This window comes from Equus przewalskii, chromosome 16 (genome assembly GCF_037783145.1).
Source record: "Equus przewalskii isolate Varuska chromosome 16, EquPr2, whole genome shotgun sequence".
NCBI classification, from domain to species: Eukaryota; Metazoa; Chordata; class Mammalia; order Perissodactyla; family Equidae; genus Equus; species Equus przewalskii.
Window position 1 is genome coordinate 24,618,050 of NC_091846.1, and position 20,819 is coordinate 24,638,868.

The 20,819-nt window shown below is 34.7% G+C and overlaps 2 protein-coding genes across 14 annotated transcripts in view; both read left to right on the top strand.

Annotated features, from left to right (window-relative positions):
* Positions 1–2,084, top strand: part of CPB2 (carboxypeptidase B2) — a 51,513-nt gene extending 49,429 nt beyond the window's left edge. Inside the window, exon 11 of the mRNA XM_008516938.2 lies at positions 1,732–2,084. Within this exon, the coding sequence (XP_008515160.1) occupies positions 1,732–1,916 (185 nt within the window). The 3' untranslated portion in view covers positions 1,917–2,084. The remainder of the gene's footprint in view (positions 1–1,731) is intronic.
* The window catches only part of ZC3H13 (zinc finger CCCH-type containing 13), a 98,716-nt gene continuing 79,628 nt past the window's right edge, over positions 1,732–20,819 (top strand). For 6 of the 13 annotated variants that reach the window (XM_070578840.1, XM_070578842.1, XM_070578843.1 and 3 more), the window contains exons 1-4: positions 1,732–3,064; positions 9,117–9,242; positions 9,565–9,674; positions 12,282–12,393. In XM_070578840.1, the coding sequence (XP_070434941.1) occupies positions 9,126–9,242; positions 9,565–9,674; positions 12,282–12,393 (339 nt within the window). In that variant the 5' untranslated portion in view covers positions 1,732–3,064; positions 9,117–9,125. The remainder of the gene's footprint in view (positions 3,065–9,116; positions 9,243–9,564; positions 9,675–12,281; positions 12,394–20,819) is intronic. The other 7 variants (XM_070578846.1, XM_070578847.1, XM_008516942.2 and 4 more) reach the window with 4 other exon arrangements.

Sequence of the window (20,819 nt, forward strand, 5' to 3'; positions counted from 1 at the left end):
TGTATGATCTATATGAAAAACCTAGAAAATTTTACTGATGTACATAAAAGAAGACAAATAAAAAGGTTTTTGAGTGGAAAAGCAATATAAAAAATGTGTCAGTGTTCTAAATTAATTTGTATATTTAATGCGATCCCAATGAACACTTAAATGATTTTGAACTTCATTTGAAATAATAAATTTGATGAAAGATTGTAAAATTCTGAAAAATAAGACAGGAGAGTATTTGCCCCAACCAAGTATTAAAACACATTATAAACCTATAGTAATTAAGACAAACTGAGCCTGGAAGAAACAGATCAAAAGAAGGAAGTAGTGAGTACAGAAAGACATCCAAATATCTAAGGAGGTCTAGTATCTCATAAAGAAGACATTTCAATCAGTTAGAATGTTATCTTACTCAATTAATAGGGTTGGAAAAACTGACAAGTTACCCACACACACAAAGAAACTTAATTAGATTACTAACTTGTCTTTCTCCAAAATAAATTCCAGATAGACAAAACATTTTGATATAAAACCCTGCCATAAACCAGGTTGAGAGTTAAATAACCAAGTAAGAAAAAAAAAGTCTATGTATTACACAGAGCAAATAACCCAAATGTTGTTTTTATAAATAATCTATAAAATGAATTAAGTAGAGAAATGAGCAAAGACAATTAGTAAAAAACATAGGGGCCAGCCCCATGGCATAGGGGTTAAGTTCAGCAAGCTCCACTTTGGTGGCCAGGTTCCTGGATCTGGATCCCTGGCACCAACCTACACCACTCATCAGCCATGCTGTGGTGGTGACCCACATACAAAATAGAGGAGATTGGAACAGATGTTAGTTCAGGGGGACTCTTCCTCAGCAAAAAAAAAAAAAAATATATATATGTATATTATATATATATTATATATATATATATATACTATATACATATATAAAGGTGGACAATAAATATACCAAACAAAATGTTCAGGTCAGTGGTAAACAAACAAACATAAAGTGAGATAATTTGATATTATTTTCCCCCCATAAATTTGCCAGAAATGCATAATTCCCATGGATGGTGTGGGAGGGGGAAGTGGGCATATTCATACCTGGCTAGTGGAGGGATAAATTAGTTCAATTCTTTTGAAGGCTATTTGGCAACATGTAGCATAACTGTAAAAAGTACATACCCTTAGACTAACAAATCTACTTCTAGGAAAGACTATTGTAAGGAAACAAAGAAGCAATTTATGCATAAACAAGGGTGTTCATTGTAAAGTTGTTTATATTAATTAGAAATTAGAAAAAAATCTAAAGGTCTCCAAATAAATTATTTAAATTAATTATATTCAGCTTTACAATGCAATGCTATGAGATCGTTAAAAATAATGTAGATTTGAACTCATTAATACATAAAGCTGGTCACCATAGATTATGTTTAGAAATGTTACAAAACAGCATGTATAGGATGATCTTATTTATGTAGAAAAAAATTAAGTATGTTCTAGTATGTACTGGAAAAAAAACCCAACCCTAAAATATTAATAGCGATTATCACTCCTTCGTAGGGTTATGATAATTTTTATTTTCTTCTTTAACCTATTTTCCTCCAATCTCCATTTTCTACCAGAAATTTAGATTATTTAATAATCAGAAAAAGCAAAGCAATTTATATTTTTAGGGGAAAAAAATCTCATTTTGTTGGTTAACTTGAAACGTCTACATTTCCAAAACTGATTTCTTTTTTCTTCCTGTAGACCTAGCTCCTGGGGGTTCGGATGACTGGATCCATGACCTGGGTATCAAATATTCGTTTACAATTGAACTTCGAGATACAGGCAGATATGGATTCTTGCTGCCAGCGCGTTACATCAGACCCACTTGCACAGAAGCTCTCGCTGCTGTCTCTAAAATAGCTTGGCACGTCGTCAGAAATGTTTAATGCCCTTCATTTTTTCACTCTGCTCCCCTATGTTAATTTACTGATTCCAAGAAGACCAAATCATTGTACTAGTTTAAGTTTTATCAGTAGTTTTGATAAAAGGTTTTCCTATTCCTCGTTTTTCTCAAAGAACAAAATAAATGATACCTTAAAATTAAGGCAGACAAAGGTTCACATTTTTCCTTTTTTTAAAAAAAATTGTAAGAGGCTAGATACTGGCTTTTTCTTTGATTCGCGACGTTTGACTAGCCATCTCAAGCAATTTTAATAATTAGTTTCATGCAGATCATTGGACCCTAAACAACAAAAGGAAACGTGGTCAGAAGTACAGTAAAGATTTCTGCTCCAAATTTTCAATAAATTTCTGCTTGCACTTTTAAAAACACAACCGTGCTTTCCCTTTGCTCCACAGCAATAGGCAGCGGCGCAGAAAGCCGAGGGGAGTCAAAAACAGGATAAACACCGCCTGTCGCTCCAGCTCAGCCGCTCGATAAACGTTGTGCAGCGCATGAATGAATAGCTGTAGTTAATTTCGACAACAAATGTGGCATTGTGCATACTTTCACAGCTGTTTATTGTAAGAAATTACGTAATAAAAGGGGGAAATTCTTTTAAATTCACTCAATTGGGAATTTTGGCTCCGCCTGCTTCCCAGTTTGCTCCCCGGGATCTCTCACAAAGATTGACAATTTCGACTGCTCGGAGTCGGCCTTACGCCCGGGGGGCGTGACTACGAGGGGGCGGTGCCTGCGCGCTGACGACTAATGCGGCGGCCGGAAGCTGCCTCTGTCCACAGAGGAACAGGGCAAACATTGACTTCCGGCGGCATTTTGAGGCGAGCCGACTGCTTAGCGGCCTGGTAGTGTTTTATTGCTTTTTCTTACTGCCCCGTCTATCTTCCTGCTTTTTCTTCGTACCTTCCAGTCTCGCTTGACCCTGGCGAAGCAGCGGGCCGGCTCCGCTTCTCAGCCGCCCAGAAGGTCCCTCGCTAGCCGAGGGCGGGTTCCCGGGAGCCGCGCGCACCTCCTTTTCCTCGTCGTCGGCTTCCCGGGGCCAGGCGCGGGGACAGAGTCGCCTCCTCCGCTCCTCGGAGCGGTGGCGGCGGTGGCGCTTTCGGACCGTGCTTACGACAGGAGCTTGGGGAGGAGGTAAGCTTGAATTCTGAGAATGGGTGTGGGTATCAGGGGAAAGGCGTTGGGCGGACCCGGGATGGGGAGGCCCCCAGTTGTCCTCCATCCCCGCTTGAGTAACGCCGGGATCTTCAGCTCTCCCTTCAGCATCCCACCCTCAACTCTGCAATAGCTCCCTGTGCTTAGGCCTCGTTCTGATTCTGGCGAGTCTGTCTAGGGGAGAGGTGGGTTCAGACGAAACGTTGTGTACGGTTTACCGTGTGACGTGAGCTTGCGCGGTATTAGCATTTGTATGCGATGAAAGGGTGCAGGAATGGGGTCTTAGATTTAAAGGCTCCGTCTTGACGCATTCCAGACCTGTTAGGGAAAAGTATCTTACTTTTGGTTGTATTAGGTCTTACTTATTTCCCAGCAGCGATCACTTAACGACTTAGGTCCTGGGAGTTGAGGAGTGCTACTTTATCTTCTCCTCCCCTAGTAGTTACTTTTGGCAACTATCTATCAGACCGGGGAGGGTGGAAAGAAAGGAGAGGACCTGACGTTTGGCATTCTCTCTACGTAGGTTGAAGTAATTTATATGGCTGGAAAATTATTCAGAGTTGATACTACTTGAATGATATTGGTAGGATCTTTTTCTGGAGCTTAGTGTCAAGATAATTCGGTTATAATGCGAGGGTTTCCGATAATTTGAACCACTTTGAAAATTAATGGGCGTAAGCAGTCTCTTCAGGTTTTTGGTTTTTTGAAGGAATAATTTAAAAAGCTTGGAAAAGATCTTCACACCTCAAGTTTTCAAAGTCCGTGATACTGTTGGGATAAATCCAACTATAAATCCAATTATGCAGTACAATCCATGTGTATATGGTGCCAGTTTGTGGAGTGTAGTTCTGTAATATTTGAAATTACTGGCTTTAGTACCTCAAGCGACAATAATATTGGAGAGTTTTGTGGACATAATACGTAGATTTTCAAATAATTTACAACTTATTAATGAGATATTTAGATTATAACACGACAGTTTCAACAAGACACTTAGAATGTTGATACAGGTGTGTAGCAATTTGTGTCTGTAAAAATAACTGCACCGTGAAACTAAGACTTACTGTGTGGGTCTGCTAGGATCCAATTTTATCGCATACATGCCTCTTACTGGCATCCTAATTATTGGTAATTTGCATTGAACATTGATTGCATTTTTTAAGATTTACAAATTCATCTAATTTTCGTATCTGTAAATTAAAACTAAAATGTAATAAGTGGATGCTATTTTAACTTCTGTTCAGATTATTAAAATTTTAATGTTATAGGTGTGAATTTGTATTATAATATGCATTAGTATTTACGTATAGAAAGCAAAATTGTTTGACTTATATTTATTTGAAGAATTGGTTTTCAGTGGATGTTAGTCTTCCTGACCTCCCCCACCCCCCACTCTCCTTTTCATACAGAGTTGGAGCTATTTCAGCAGATACTTAGTAGCAGTTGAAATATTAACTGTTGTTGATATATAAAGTGTCTTCTACTCTTTTTGATAGTTTTGTATGTTGCAGTTCTGTTCACTTCATAGTAGTTGCCAGCATGGGATATTCTCTGTGCATAGTCTTTTTAATAAGTTATTTTTTCTGTACAGTGCTACAGTATTGCCTTGCTCATACCTGTGTAGTCAGTTTAGTTCTGTCAATTCTGTTGGGAATTCAGTTTGGGATTGTTTTAGTCTGTCTTGTATAAGCAATCTTCAAGATTGTTTTAGAAAGTTCTTTAAAAAAATTTCTCCCAGACTATGCATCAAATAAACTTAACTTTTTTCTTTCAAAAATACGAAATATAAATAGGGAAATATTTTATTTTTATTTAATATGTATTTTTTATAACCCTCATTATTTTTAAGACAACCCTTTTAATTTTAGAACTTAAGTAGATAGGGATTTATTCTACTATTAGTATATTTATGTAGTTTTAATTGCTTAATTATTTGGCAATATCTTAATATTATGCTGCTACTCATCCAGATTAAAGTGGTTTATGCTTTCATTTGTGTTACCAGGAGACCTCAAAAAGATGTCATTATGGATTGAAGTGAAAATACTAGAACTGATACATATTTTATTGACAAGATTTTAGTAATTAGGCTTCAGAAATAATTATTCAAAAAGAGGCCCCTGTATGTTTCTCTCTTCTCAGCCATATTTATAGTATGAAGTTTTGAGTACACAGTAATAATTGTAAGTTTTTGGGGAGAGACCAACAGTTCCCATTTGTGAAGACCTCTTGTATTGCATCTTAATAGATTCAAACTTTGTGTTGGCCATTTTTTTTTAACTGAAAAAATATAATAAAAGCTTCTGATATTTATTCACTCTGCCAGTAGAGAGGAGAAATAGCGGCGTAACTCAGTAGACTTTCACCACTGTTGCTCTGGCTTCGGTAATGCTGGTGTTTGGGAGAGACGCAATGATGTGGGTGGAAGTGTGATGGCAACTGAAAGCCAAAGAGTAACTTGAAAACAAAACTGGAGGGAAAACTTTCAAAGTCTCTGAGACAGGGAAGACTTGAATATTTACATTTTTATCTTATTTTATTGTCTCTAACTTCTCTCATATACTTTGAAGGGTTTACTTCGTATTGAAGCCTGTTCGGATATTAATTGAGAATGTTTTTTCCCTCCTCAGTTAAATCTACATTTTATTTGGTTATGATATTTTTCTTCCTTTGTGGGCTCAAGTTGTTAGATTGAAAATTCTAATTAAGTCACATTAGTTGGTAACAGTTTTTAATTAATATATATGAGTAAATGCTTTTTTAATGTATGGTAGATTATGTGTATATATTTAGATGAATAAGATTTAAAATATATTTTATATTCTTTGTGAGCATAAAGCATTTTATCTATGCAAAATCATGAATGTCTCGGTAATAATATTTACATAGCTTGTTGACTACTGATTGAACTTCCTAGATAGATGATCGGAAGAATTCCTCTTCTTTCAATTAGAAAACTTCAGTTCCTACTTGTTGCCTTTTTGCTTCAGATAAATAAATAGATAGAAGGTTTCTTTTTGGTTTTTTTTGGGGCGGGACTCTAGGACCTCCCCGTAACCTAGACCTGGTACTCAAACTCATTGCCATTTTAGGGTAAGATCTGTCACTGTTGGATTCTCTGAGAAAAGAGGAGTATACGTCTCTGCTTCATTGCTGTTCTTTCCTAAGTTGGAAGACGACAGCAGCTAGAGGTACAATTCCTGGGGTCATCACTGTGTAGGTGATTCTTGAATAGTTTTATTTTTTCTGCTCTTTCTCCCCAAAACACCGCAGTATATAGTTGTATATTTTAGTTGTGGGTCCTTCTAGCTGTGGCATGTGGGATGCCGCCTCAGTGTGGCCTAATGAGCGGTGCCATGTCCGCGCCCAGGATCTGAACCTGCGAACCCCTGGGCTGCTGAAGAGGAGCACGTGAACTTAACCACTTGACCATGGGGCTGGCCCCTCTTGAGTAGTTCTTGTTGTCACCTGTAAAAGCAGCTTTGTCTCTGTGGGAAGGAACTTTTTTAGTGGCCAGAATACAAGGAGAAGGGTAAGATTGATTGGATCATTAGTCCTCCTTGCTTGAATGTCTTTGACATGGCACTCGAAACCCTTTGAAATGTTCAAAGCTTATGTTAGGGATGTACGATTGGAGAGAAGCTGTGAGCCCTGCTTTCCAACGGTATGTCAGGGGAGCAGAGGAGTGCTGATCCAAGCAACAGATTACAGAACAGGAGGAAAAACAGTAGGGTTAATACCTGGAGCCCTCGGGAAAACAAGAGAGGATAGATGACCAATGTATCAAGTATAATAATAAATAGCTTGTTGCCCCAACTGTGGAAAAAACTACCATTGACTTTTTTTGTAGGCAAGTGTGTTAGAGTGGGGCCATGTTGGGGATAGGAGTTTTGGGGGCAGAACTAACCATTTCCGTTGATAGTGGAGGGAAAAATACAAGGTTAGGGTTAGTCTTGAGGCAGTGTGATGGGATGGTGTGCCTATTTTTCAATTTCAAGATAACTAATAATAGGTAATAAGGAACTTTTACAACCCATTCAATTTTAAATTTATTAATAAATGTTTTAAAAATTGAATTAATTAGGATTACAGTGTACATCTCTGTATTTTTATATTTGTAGTATTTATGGTAACATATAATGAAAGTAAAAATTTGTTTTCCTATGTATTTTGTTACATATTTACTTATTAAATCCTGCTCAGTTATAAATTGTGAAAAAGTGGTTTTCTCAGTTAATCAAAGCTCTACATTTTCTAGAAGATCTTTCTCAGCTTTATCTTGGCTTTTAGTTCTTTATGTTCAGTAAATCAAGTGGACATATGAAATTTTCCCAACTTTTCCTCTGTAAATTCACATTTAGGCTGAGAATGAGCCCAAGTAAAGTTAAGTCAAAGCTTATCTTAGAGTACTAAATCCAGTATGTAGGATTGACTGTATATAGTTCCTTACTTGGAGAACAATTGATGCATAAGTGATTTTATGTTGTAGCAAATTCTTGTTCATTTATGTGACACTCTACCCTAGTTTTTAAAAATTTGTAATTACTTTAAAGTTATTTTGTAACTGCTTTAAATCACTAAAATTAATTGGTATTAAAATAATGATTACATTTTATCTTGAAGAGAAGAAGAATATATACATTTTTCCAATGTAAAACTACCATATAGTATTATTTCATGTTTTTTTCTTGGTTCATTCTCTTTGTTCATTTGTCAAAAGTTGTCCTTATTCTTTGGATCCTTTTAAAATGTGACCTGAAAAGAAGTATCTAACTGAACCAAACATTGCTTATAATTTTTTTTTTAGTTTTGGTTGGGTACTACGATGATTTAATTTCCTTTCAAGTGATATGTCTTCGGAGCCATGTTAAGGAGCATTTGTGAACTTTGTAGAGACTAGTTCTATACCAATTGGAACTTTTACTTCTTTAGTTGCCATGGTTCATTCTAGTAACTTTTGACTACTAATAAGATTTCAACTAATGTTTAGATTGTATGAAATGTGATACGGTGTGGTTCTTTTTTTTTTCTCATCGTTAGACAGTTCCTACCCATTTCCCACAGTAGAGTATTCTCTAGGTTTTTCTAGGTCTAGAATTTAATATTGTTTCTAAAGTATATCATGCCACTGTTTTCTGATATTTTCATTTCTAGTTGAATCATCTGATTATATACTTGGATTAGTTTTCTATTATGGTTTTAGTTTTTAATATTTGCTTTTTAAAATATTTTTACAATTTGTCATTCTTTTTTTTTTTAATAATAACGGTAAAATAGCCTGTTCATTACTTTTAGCAACTTTGACTTTATGTTCGATGTAGTATAGATTGTAGAAACACCTTCACTTTATCTAGTTCTATGGCCTGTCCTAGTTTGAAAGAAAGTCATTTTATCAACATTGAGATTTTTTTGTGTTATTGGAAAATAAATATCCTTGATTAGACCATTCTTCTTTGACCTCTGTAGAACAAAGAAAATATTTGAATAGTATTAGTTTTTCTCCCAAACTGATTTTTGGAACATAACTAATGTTGTCTTGTAAACTGTATAAAACAATTTCTACTCTCAATTAAATTCTCACCTGATTTTATTTTCCTATTTTCTTTGATGTAGCTTTTTTTTCCAGTTAACCAGTTGATGGAGAATGGTAGCACATTTTCCTTAAAAGATAGTTACTAAATATTGAAACAACTTTTATAAGGAACTTAGAAACTAAACATTTTACAGTGTGTTTTCTGAGGTTGAATGTACTATGAAAACTGAGTAGAATCTTGTTTGTTCACTCTGCAGAAGAAGTAAAATTCTAGCCAACAGATTTCAAAGTTATAAATTCACTGATAAGGTGTGTTTTAGAAGATAGCTTTTGTTTACCTCTGTTTAACCTGTGACCTTTCTATGCGTTTTTTTCTCCTGAGGAAAATCCCTTGTAATTTACAATATTATCTACAGTTTTATCTGCTTGTAAGTTATGGGCTCAGTTACTTAAAATTGAAGAATTTTACAGTTTTGCCTCTCTCTTTTTTGGTTAAAGTAGTACAAAATGTCTAAAATTAGAAGGAAGGTCACGGTGGAAAATACCAAGACCATATCTGATAGCACATCCAGAAGACCCAGTGTGTTTGAGAGGCTTGGACCCAGCACGGGCAGTGCAGCAGAGGTGAGTTGTCACCAGTACAGTCCCAGAGGTTCTCTTGCAATCCTGTTCTTGGAATACTGATTTGTATCATAAAAGTGAACAGGTTGTTGTGTTGTAGGAATGGTGGTTCAGTAAATTGTTTTAAATGTGTTTCCTAAAAAGGAGTGAAAAGGATGGAAGGGTTTATGGGTTTTTCTTTTTTTTTTTCCTGATGTTTTTATTATTTGGGGAGTAATGCATCTTGGGTTAGCTGGAATTTTGATAGCATTTGTTTTAACTTTGTGTCACTAGCATCTTTTTCTGGAAATAAATATGAACTTACATAGTAATATCTGTCTCTTAGACACAGTGCCGTAACTGGCTGAAGACTGGCAACTGCCTCTATGGAAACACATGTAGATTCGTACACGGCCCTTCACCCCGTGGTAAAGGTTATAGCAGCAATTATAGAAGGTAAATCAAGAACTGTGAATTGTTGTATACTATTAGAAGATGACTTTTGTAATTTATTTAGTATAAAAATCTGAAATAAACTATTTTGTCAAATTTTCTATCTTGGTGGTAGTCTTATCTATAGTCAAAGACCAACAAGATCTTTTTAGTTGTTAATTTAAAGATTAATAGAATGTTTGCTTTAAAATTAACTTATTTGCTGAATGTTTACTTGTTTTGACAATAGATCTTTTTATAATATATATATGGCTTACTCTCTCCCCCAATTATATGCTAAAGTGCTGCTTAAGACAGCCCAACTTCATGGATTTATTTTTAGTGAGAGACTGTTTTCAACTCTTAAAATATTAAAATTTAAATGGAAATATAATTTTAGCTTTTTAGATGTTCTAAATTCAAATCTTAATGACAAAAGATAATCTAATGCAAGCTCTGTAGGTTAAAATGCATTTGCCAAATCCCTTATCGCAATGTATTAATGTAAATGAAAATATGTATTTATATGTGGATAAATGTCCTACCTATTTAGAACATCATTTTGCCTTTAATAAAGGCAAGGCTAAATTACGCTTTTCTAATAAAGACCTTTTGTTTTTCTTTTGGTTCCCCCATGATGATTTTGTTATGGTGTTTAAAGATGTAACATACATAAGGATTGTCACAAAAACAGTTTAAACTTGATTGGTAAACATATAATTTACCTGGTCCTAAAATTGGGTGTGCTGATTGCTACAGCAACATATGAAAACTGAACATTAACATTTGGATATTTTTTTTTAATTGGGTGAATTTTTTGTGTGTGTCTAGATTTTGAAGTTTAATAGAATTTAAAATTCAAACCCTTAACAGTAGCTCACTTTCTGTTCAATTAAGCGTTGTACATTTTGGTTTACTTGTGATGCTGAATACTCTCCTTTTGTGTTTAGATTTTCATTTCTCCCTTCTGTTCATGTGAGAAAATTAGTCTTTATAAGTTTAATTACCTGTATAAATGCATACCTGGGGAAATTATTTAAGTAATTTTAGTGTTATGTTTATATTATTACTACACTTTTAAAACATGCTTTAATGTGTCTTTGAAATTTATTAACTTACTCAAATTTTTTATACAAGAAACAGTTTTGAGGAAAATGGACAGAAATTTGTCTAAAATGGAAAAAAATAATGTCATTACTAGACTTAGAATAAAGGATTTTTTGTTATAATTTTGCTATTTTGTGTGTGTTTTTCCATCTAACTTCTTTTGTATGTGTGTATTTTCTATTTTTTTGTAGGGAAGAAAAATACAGTTTATAGTGTGATTCAAAGATGGAAAGAAAAGCCATGTATTTCAGTAATGCTTATTTAGTCCAAGACACTTAAGTCATTTGTTGAGCATTCACTGTATGTAGAGCACTCTGTTAGGTACTGTTCAGGTTAGGAACACGTTTGTAATAAACTTTTATTATATGAAGGAAACCGGGGCACGTAAGATTTACATGTACATCATACTTAGAATTTAAAGCATTTAAGTACTAGTTCTTAATAAGAAGTTCCATTTTTGAAGTTCATCTTTAATTGTTAAAACATTTAATATAGATCTATAAAATGTACATGCAAATGTTAATGAGGACCTTTAAAGTGAATTAACTGAAATTACTTCTTCACTAACCATGTGATTTGTGTTAATGATTGATAAATTAAAGGAATTGATTTGATCAACTATTACTTGAAAGAGATGTGAATATTTATGTGATTTGTTTATATCTTTTAAAAAATATTATGTACAGTATTTTTTGGTGGCCAAAGAAGGATGTAGTCATTCCTTAACTTCCGTTGACCTTTTTTAAGGAGCTCTAGGAATATTCTTTGAAGGCAGTGTGTTCTATTTCTGCTTTGTTTTTCTGCCTTAGTAATGGTGTGAAAATAATTGAACAGCCGTTTATCAAATTTCCATTATAAATTATGAAGTCTTACCAGTGTTGAATATAAATGTATTTTTCCTTATTAAAAAAAATCTATAGCAGAATATAAAATCACTGTCTGAAATCTTGCTTTGAATACTTTATTTTCTATTCTGAAATAATTTCAAATTTAAGAAAAGTTATAGGAATAACACAAAAATTCCTATATTTGCTTTGATTCTTAAGGTGCATAAAGTATTTTCTCCATTGTTGATGTTGTAGATGATAGTACTATTGCTTCTAGATTAATTTTGCAGTGCTGTGGTTTAAAACTTTATCTTCCTACTTTCTGCTTTCGAATATAATTAATGTATTTATGTGATTAATAGGAAAACAAATTAAGCTGTTACTTAGAAATTCCTTTTTCTCAGCTCACGTATAGTTTCTTTATTCATGTCACCAGTACCTGCCACCCCATGGAATTTTAATGTATACGTTTTGATTGGTATTGGAAGAAAACTTGTAAGTGATGCTCATATTTTTTATATATTAATATTTAAACTGAAACAAATTCTTTTTCTAAACTTTAGGAGCCATGGATGGTTAGAAAAATTATATTGAGATTTATGAGGTTATTTCTGTAAATGTGTTCTTATAAAATGTTATATAAATATAGATTTGTTTTGTTTTGTTTTTTGTTTTGTTTTTGTTTTTTGGTTCAAAGGTCACCAGAAAGACCTACAGGGGATCTTAGAGAAAGAATGAAGAACAAGCGCCAAGATGTGGACACTGAGTCCCAGAAACGAAATACAGAGGATTCATCCTCACCTGTTAGGGTAGGAATGAATTTCCCAAAACAAAGTTAAATATCAGTAGTGATTTATTGTTTATGTTCCGTTTTAAATATTATCTTGTGTGCTAATTATACAATAAATGTGTAACATCGTATTATAATGTTCTATATGGATAATGTAATTTAAAGGAAAAAAGTCATCTCAAAAAACTCATAATTCTCTGATTGTTTCTTTTCTTGGTGGTAGTTAAGATGAAGGGAATTGGTTGGCAGAGCTCAAGCTGAACTTTGTAGGGTTTCTATACCTCGGTGGGCATCGTGAGTATGTAAACATATTCTTAAGTTTTCAGAATTCAGCCGGCTGTCATATCCTGCCTGCTTCCAAGAAAGACTGAAATGGCTTACACTAGAACACTTAAATTAAAATAATGACAGAAACTGTACTGGGAAACTTAGGTAAAGGAAAGCACATGTGACCACAAAATTTTAGTGCATTTCTTGGCAATGAAGCCAGAAGAGAAACAGAATTTATGATGTAGTTTATTGAATAAAAGAAACATAGATGTTTGTCAGGAATGGAAACCTTTCCTAGAGCTAATTTTTTTTTTCAAGATATTTATCATACTCTTGTGTGTCTATTTGTAACAGATTTATTGAGATTTAATTCACATACCATACAATTCACTCATTTAAAGTGTACACTTTGGAGTTTTTTCATATATTCACAGAGTCATGCAACCATCACCACAATCAATTTTAGAACATTTTCTTTGCCCGAAAAGAAACCCCATACCATTTAGTGGTCATCCCCCATCCCCCCAACTGACCACCAGCCCTAGGCTACCGTTATTCCACTTACTGTCACTGTAGATTTGCCTATTCCAAATATTTTGTATAAATGGAATCCTACAATATGTGGTTTTTTGTGTCTAGCTTCTTTCACTTAGCATAGTGTTTTCACGGTTTGTGGAAGATTATAGGATGTATCAGTATTTTATTCCTTGTTTTTGCTGAATAACATTCCACTGTATTGATATGTCACATTTTGTTTATCCTTTCTTCAGTTGAGTCTTTCAATCATTCAGTCATTCGATCTGTTCAATCATTTGGGTTGTTTGCATTTTTTGGCTCTTATGAATAATAATGCTGCTTTGAACATTCATATACAAGTTTTTGTGTGGGCATGTTTTCATTTCTCTTGGGTTTATGTGTAGGAGTGGAATTGCTGAGTCATATGGTAACCTATGTTTAACTGCTGGAATGTTTTCCAAAGCAGCTGCACCATTTTACATTCTTGCCAGCAGTGTATGAGGTTTCCAATTCTCCACATCTTTGCCAACATTTGTTATCTAATTTTTTGATTATAGCCATCCTAGTGGGTATGAGGAGTAATCTCATCATAGTTTTTATTTGCATTTTCCTGATGGCCAGTGATGTTGAACATCATCTTGTGTGCTTATTGGCTATTTGTATATCTTCTTTGGAGAGATGTCTCTTCAGGTTATTTGCTCATTTTTTAATTGGGTTGCCTTTCTATTGTTGGTTTGTAAGAATTCTTTATATATTTTGGTTACAAGTCCCTTAGATATATGATTTGTAAAAATTTCCTCCCATTCTATAGGTTGTCTTTTCATGTTCTTGATGGTGTATGTTTTTTAAAGCACGAATGTTTTAATTTGATGAAATACAATTTATATTTTGTGCTTTTGCTGTCATATCTAAGAAACCATCGTCAAATTCAAGGTCACAAAGATTTATGCTTATGTTTTCTTCAAAGAATCTTAGAGCTTTAGCTCTTACCTCTAAATCTGTGACCCTTTTGAGTGAATTTTTATTTATGGTGTGAAGTAAAGGTCCAACCTCATTCTTGTGTGTGTGCATATCTAGTTGTCTCATAGTTTTATGAAAGTTATTGAATTGTATAAGCAGCATCCTCTTTGAAATTTTAAGATGTGTAGGAGCATTCTTATGCCTCTTTTTGATCCTTGATAAAAAAGCTGTGTCACAGTTTTCCATTATAGTTTGTAAAGACTTACCTGTGGGGACCTAAAGTAATGCTATTTTAAGGATGTAGCTTTCTAATATCTGATAGGATACATAATACCATTTTAGAAGTCTCAGGTAGTAGTTCTCAGCGGGCGGTAATATCAAAATTCTTTTAGAAGAGAGAGTCTTTTTCAAAATACACATGCAGATACTCTACCCCTGATCTACTGAATTAGAATTTCTAGATAGGGGCTGAGCATGTGTGTTGCTTCTTGAAATAACCTGTTGATTCAGAATAATGAATGGACTCATTCTGGTTTTCTGGTAAATGTTTAACAACCACTCAGGAAAAAAAAGAAAGCCATGCTTTGTAGGATTTGCCAGTTTCTTTGGTGTAAATACTCCCATTATGGTCAGTTTCAAGCTTCCAAAGTGATACCACTGAATACAAAGTTGGCAAGAGAGACTCAGTTTCACACCGTTATGTAGTATTCTCACACACACAAACACACACGAACATACATACATATATACATACAATAAATGTAATTAACCACAAGAGTAAAATGTACTAAAATATTTAGGAAGTGAGTTTTAAATAATTGCCACCTTTGTTTTTAGTGTTATTTGTTTAATTGTTAGTTTACAGAATTTAATTTTTAATTATAGCTGTGTTTAACAAGGGCTTACACAGTTCTAACAGTTTACAGTTGGCTCTGATGAGTCAGCGTGAACTGGCTCCAGCACATCACTGGATGGACTGTAGTTTATATAAAGGGCAGACATTTGGAATTCGTATTCTGAGCACGTTGCTTTAGGAATTGTTATTTAACTCTACTGTCAGTTCCCTTATCTGTAAAGTGGAGGTGACAACTGTGTCAGTGTGTTGCTGTGAAGAAAATATATGTAAAACAAGTAACATGACTGACTATCCCATGATGACTGCTTAGTAAATGATATGTACTGGATTAGAATTGCTCTCAGCCTTTTCTCTTTAATATAAACTGGTTTTAGGTTCTTAATAGGAGACGAACATGAGCATTGGAGATTTATGTTGTTAACAGATATCTAAATGTTAGTGTGTTGTTGATCATGAAGGTTTATATATTCAACAAATTAATTTAGTAGACAGCGAAGCTGGCATTTTGTTAAGAAATTTAAAGCCTGATTCTTGCTTTCCCACGATAAGAAAGTCCTCAACGGCACTGAACTTCATGCACATGTAGGGGATAGAGTCACAAGATTCAAGAACAGTCAGATTTTAGGGAATTCACTATCCAAACTTAGAAAAAACTTTAATAAGCTAGGATACCAGGGTATTAATTATTTTGAGTAATCTGGCAGGATAACAGGTGCTGATCACTTCTGTGATACCTTCCTACTGCAGTACATGTGACTTGATCTTCACATAGCGAATTTCTGTGGCACAATCAGATGTAGTTTAGGTGGGGGCAGCTATGGCATGGATACTATAACATAGCTAAGATAGGATATGTGTGATTTTCCACAAACTAACTGTAAATCCACCCCTTCTCTGCCACTGACCTCATCTCCAAAGTGTCTGAGTTATGATGTTGGTAATCCCTGATCTTGTGGAGAGACAGATTCATAACTAAATTGTAATTCTATAGGGTGTGATGGTATGTCAGAGAGAGAAGAGCAAAGTGCACAATGGAGAGAATGAATAACTGCCTGGGGAACCAGAGAACACTTCACGGAGGAAAGTGATATTTGCACTGGGTTTTGGAAGGATGGATGTGGGAGGGGAAGGGTAAAAGTCTAGGAAGAGGAAAAAACCAACACAGTAACAACAAGGACTTTTAAAGGAGTAGTGTGTTTGAGAACATGTGAAGCTGTGTGCCTAGAATGTAGGAATTAGAGCATGTGGGAGTGAGACGAGGGCTGAAGTGATCTGTCTTGTTCACCAGTTCGCCTCCAGACCCTGAAACTAGTAAGTTCACTTATTGAATAAATGAAAAGTGATTCTGATGTGCAGCCGGTGTTGAGAATCCCTGGTGGTCCTGGGTCTGTGCTGTCCAGTGGGGCTGTTGAACACTTGAAATGTAGCTAGTCCAAATTGAGATGTACTCTAACGGTAAAATACGTACTGAATTTCAGAGTATGAAAAAAGTATGAAAAAAAAAGAAAGTCAATTATTTCATTATTTTTTATCTTGATTGTATGTTGTATTGAAAATATTTATTTTTGGATATGTTGGGTTAAATAAAATATGTTACCAAAATTTTAATTTTACCTGTTTCTTTTTTCTTGTGGTAACAAGAAAATCTAAAATTACATATGTAGCTTGCATTATATTTCTATTGGAAAGAGCTAGTCTAGGTGATCTGAAACAAACTTAATACAATGGAACTGAGTTTAACAGTGAGAGGCTTATTTGAGGTAGAGTCAATAGGATTTTATGACCGAAAGAATGGCTGGAGGGGAGGTTAAGCCTAACTACAGGCTTTCCGGGCCATTAACTAAGAAGGAGAGAAGAGAGTTGGTTTGTGGTCTCTTTTGTGCACTCGGCTCACATCATCATGGACAACTAATTTTTGGCACTGTTTTCAGTACTTGTGCTGACATTAATATGCTATTTTAAAACATTTATGAAATAATATATTACATTTTTATGGCACTAGATACTTTCAACCTGTCAGTAGAACTTTTCAAATGCAGTATGTGAATTGTGTTTTCTTCTTCTATAATAGAGACTTGTTATTTTATGTAATTTGAGCACAAAGATAAATTAACTTTGAAAGCAAAATTAAATCCCTGAATATAGAGTCAGATAGAAGGAATATTCAAGCATTTGTTGATGATTGGGGTGTGCATGTGCTATAGGGACTCCCTGTATCTTAGGATAAGCTTTATTGCTGCATTCAGAAGTAAAGGATTAAATAATTCATCCTTGTGGGAGGATATCTAGTTTAGGATTTAGAGATGCACTGTGAGCATCCCTGTGCTCACCTAAAATCTTAGAGCAGATGGCCCGTGGTCTAAGTTTATTTGTATATATTGATCTTTTATTTTTAATTTTTAAAATTGTAGAATATACATAAAACTTAGCATTTTAAACATTTTTGGGTGTCCAGTTCAGTGGCATTAAGTATATTCACATTGTTATGCAGTCGTTACCACCATCCATCTCTTTTCATGATCTTTGTTTTTAAAGACTTGAATCTTTGTTAATCTGCTCTCTCATATATGAAAGTAAAACAGAAAAATGTTTCAACTGATGTGTGTAATATTTTTTAAAATATTTTTTCTTAACCCATCATTTTAATGACCTGCTCTGGTTGCTATAATAAGTCATTTTCAGAGGTTTTACTTTTGAGACTTCCGAATGATGTTCCCTTTGTCTTGTCCAGTATTTTTTCAAATAGTCATTTGGACCTGTTTTCTACCCCACCTCAACATGGTGACTTATCTTCAAGCAGAGAACCTATTTAGGCTTGATATTTATCTTTACCTCCACGCTGGATCTATTTAAGGTGACTGCTATTCAAATTACTTTTTCAGATCTCAGTCTGTAGCCAGATCTCAAGTTGATTATGCAACTTCCAGCCTATTTCAGATATCTTACAGGCTGCCATCTATTTTGACTTTGCACACACAATAGATATTTTCCTCCCCTTAATGCCTGGTTCTCTGATATTCTGAATTGAAAACTAATTTCTAGCATGAAGCTTCCTGTCTCTGGGAACCCTACCTCCCAGATATATACATAGTTATTAGTTTTGCTTTATAGTCCCCTACCCAATTCTATTACTGCCCCTACCCCTAGACCCCCTAAAATCCCATCTCATTCTTTTTATACATCTTGATACTTCTAGCTAGATGAGGAAAAGTGACACTGATTAAGGGAGGAGATAGTACTATAGCTGTTACAAAAAGCTGACTCATGCAGTAGAGGACTTTAAGTTAGAAGGCCTTAACACTTTTACTAACTATCCTGAGTAAGCATCTTGGTGTTGCTTTTTAATTTGTAAAATAAATGTACCTGCACCAATATGTCACAAGCTATGGTGAGAACCAAGTGAGGACGGAAATGTGAAAATTCTTTGGAAAGAATAAAACAGAGTAAATGCAAAATAGGAAGAGTAGACAGTCACCAAATTAAATATTCAGGAAGCAAATCTCTGTAGAGTTAAGTAGAACAATGAGTGTTGTTTATCTGTTTCAGGGGAAAGGGTGTAGAGGAGAAGGGTAAGAGTGTGAATGGAGATACAATATATACCACCTGGTAGAAATGGGGTAGTGAATGTACAGTACAAGAATAAGTATGGTGATTTTTTAAATGTAGATAATTTTTATTTCATATAAAATAAATAAGTTTTTAGCCTGATATGGTCTTTAAAAGTATTTTTTGATAGCATTATAAGGAGTTGTTCCAGTTGCTAAACCTTGGCATAAAACAACCATTTATTATGTTCACAGATTCTATCAGGAAATCAGAAAGGGCACAGTAGGCATGGCTTATCTCTTCCTTGATGTCTGGGTCCTCAGCTAAAGTGCTGGAATGCTGGAGGCTGGAATCATTTGAAGATTTGTTCACTCACATTTGGTTCTTAATGCTGGCAGTCAGCTAGAGGCCTCAGTTCCTCTCCACGTGGGCCTCTTTGTGTGGGTAGTGTGGGCTTTCTTGTAGGCTAATGGCTGGGAAAGAGAGAGCTAAAATCTGGGTGCTAGGAGTACTTGTTCCTACTGGGGTGGCATTTCTTTTAGGCCTTCTCAGCTGACAGAGCAAAGAAATATATGTGTGTATAAAAACTGGTATATATACATACATATCTATAAATATTACTAGTAACCATATATACCTATATTAAGCTAATCATGAATTCTTATTGATGTCTCCAACTCTAATATAGTACCACTGTTATTTTTTTTGCTCAAGTCTTTCTTCCTTAGTTTGTGCGAAGTCTTTATATTAGATCCTGAGCTCTTTTCAAAGATTTACTTTATTGTGATATAATTTGCAAACAATAAATTGCATTCCTTTTAAGTGTATCATTTGAGTCTTGACAAATGTACACACCTGTATAATCACCACCATAATCAAAATACGTATCATTTTCATCAACCCAGAACATATCTTCTTGTCCTTTTGTAGTTAGTCCCCTCCCAAACCCAGCTCCTAACAACCTCTGATCTGTCACTGTAGTGAAATCAGATAATATATACTCTTGTGTCTTGGTTCTTTTAGCATAATGTTTTTGAAATTTAGCCAGGTTGTAGCATGTGTCAGTAGTTTGTTCCCTTTGTGCTGACTAGTGTCCTGTTGTGGGGATATATCAAAATTTATTTATCCATTCCCCACGTGATGGACATTAGGGTTGTTTCTAGTTTTTGGCTATTATGAATAAAGGTGCTATTAACATTTGTGTACAAGTCTTTGTGTGGACATATGTTTTCTGTAGGTAAATACTTAGGAGTGGAATTGCTCAGTCATATGATACGTATATTTTTAACTTTAAAAGAAATTGCTGAACAGTTTTCCAAAGTGGTTGTTTGATTTTACATCTCTACCCACAGTGTATGAGAGTTTCAGTTGTTTTACGTTCTTACCAATACTTGGCATTGTTGGTCTTTTTCATTTTAGCCATTCTAGTGGGTATGTACTGGTTTTACTTTGCATTTCTTGATGATTAGTGATGTTGAGCATCTTTTCATAAGTTTATCAGCCATTCATATATTAAGTTACAGCTTTTGCTCATAAGTTGAATTATTTGTCTTAATTCAGATTTGTGGTTCTTATATGTTCTGAATACCAGAAATTTGTTAAGATACATCTATTGCAAATATGTTTTCCTAGTGTGTGACTTGCCTTTTCATTTTCTTTTTAGTGTTGTTCAAAATACCTTTTAATTTTGACAAAGTCCAGTTATATCCTGTGTTACTTTGACACAGCCCCGATAGTCCTTGACGGTTTTTTTCTGTTGAGAGAAGATGTTCCCAGCTCACTGTGTCTATCTTATACCCTATATCTGGAATCAGCCATTTTTCCCTACAACTCTGGTTCTTTTATTGGGAGATGGAATTTCAGGACCACTACTTGGAAGCTTATTGCCACTAAATTAGTTGTTTTTAGGGCTTTTCATTGGGCATACCTAGGAAATACATATGTATCTTCTCTTTAAACCTACAAATGTACGTGAGTTCAAATAATTCAGATTCAGAATTGCAAGACTTGTACCTAATTCTTTCTTTTTTTCCCCAAAAAAGCTTGAGATCTTTTTTGGTGTTTTTTAGGATTGGCCCTGAGCTAACATCTGTTGCCAATCTTTTTCTTTTTTTCCTTCTTCCTTCTTTTTTTCTCCTTCTTTCCTTTCTTTTCCCTTCCCCAAAGTACCCCAGTACATAGTTGCATATTCTAGTTGTAGGTCCTTCTAGTTCTGCTATGTGGGAGGCTGCCTCAGCATGGCTTGATGAGTGGTGTCATGTCCACGCCCAGGATCCAAACTGGCTAAACCGTGGGCT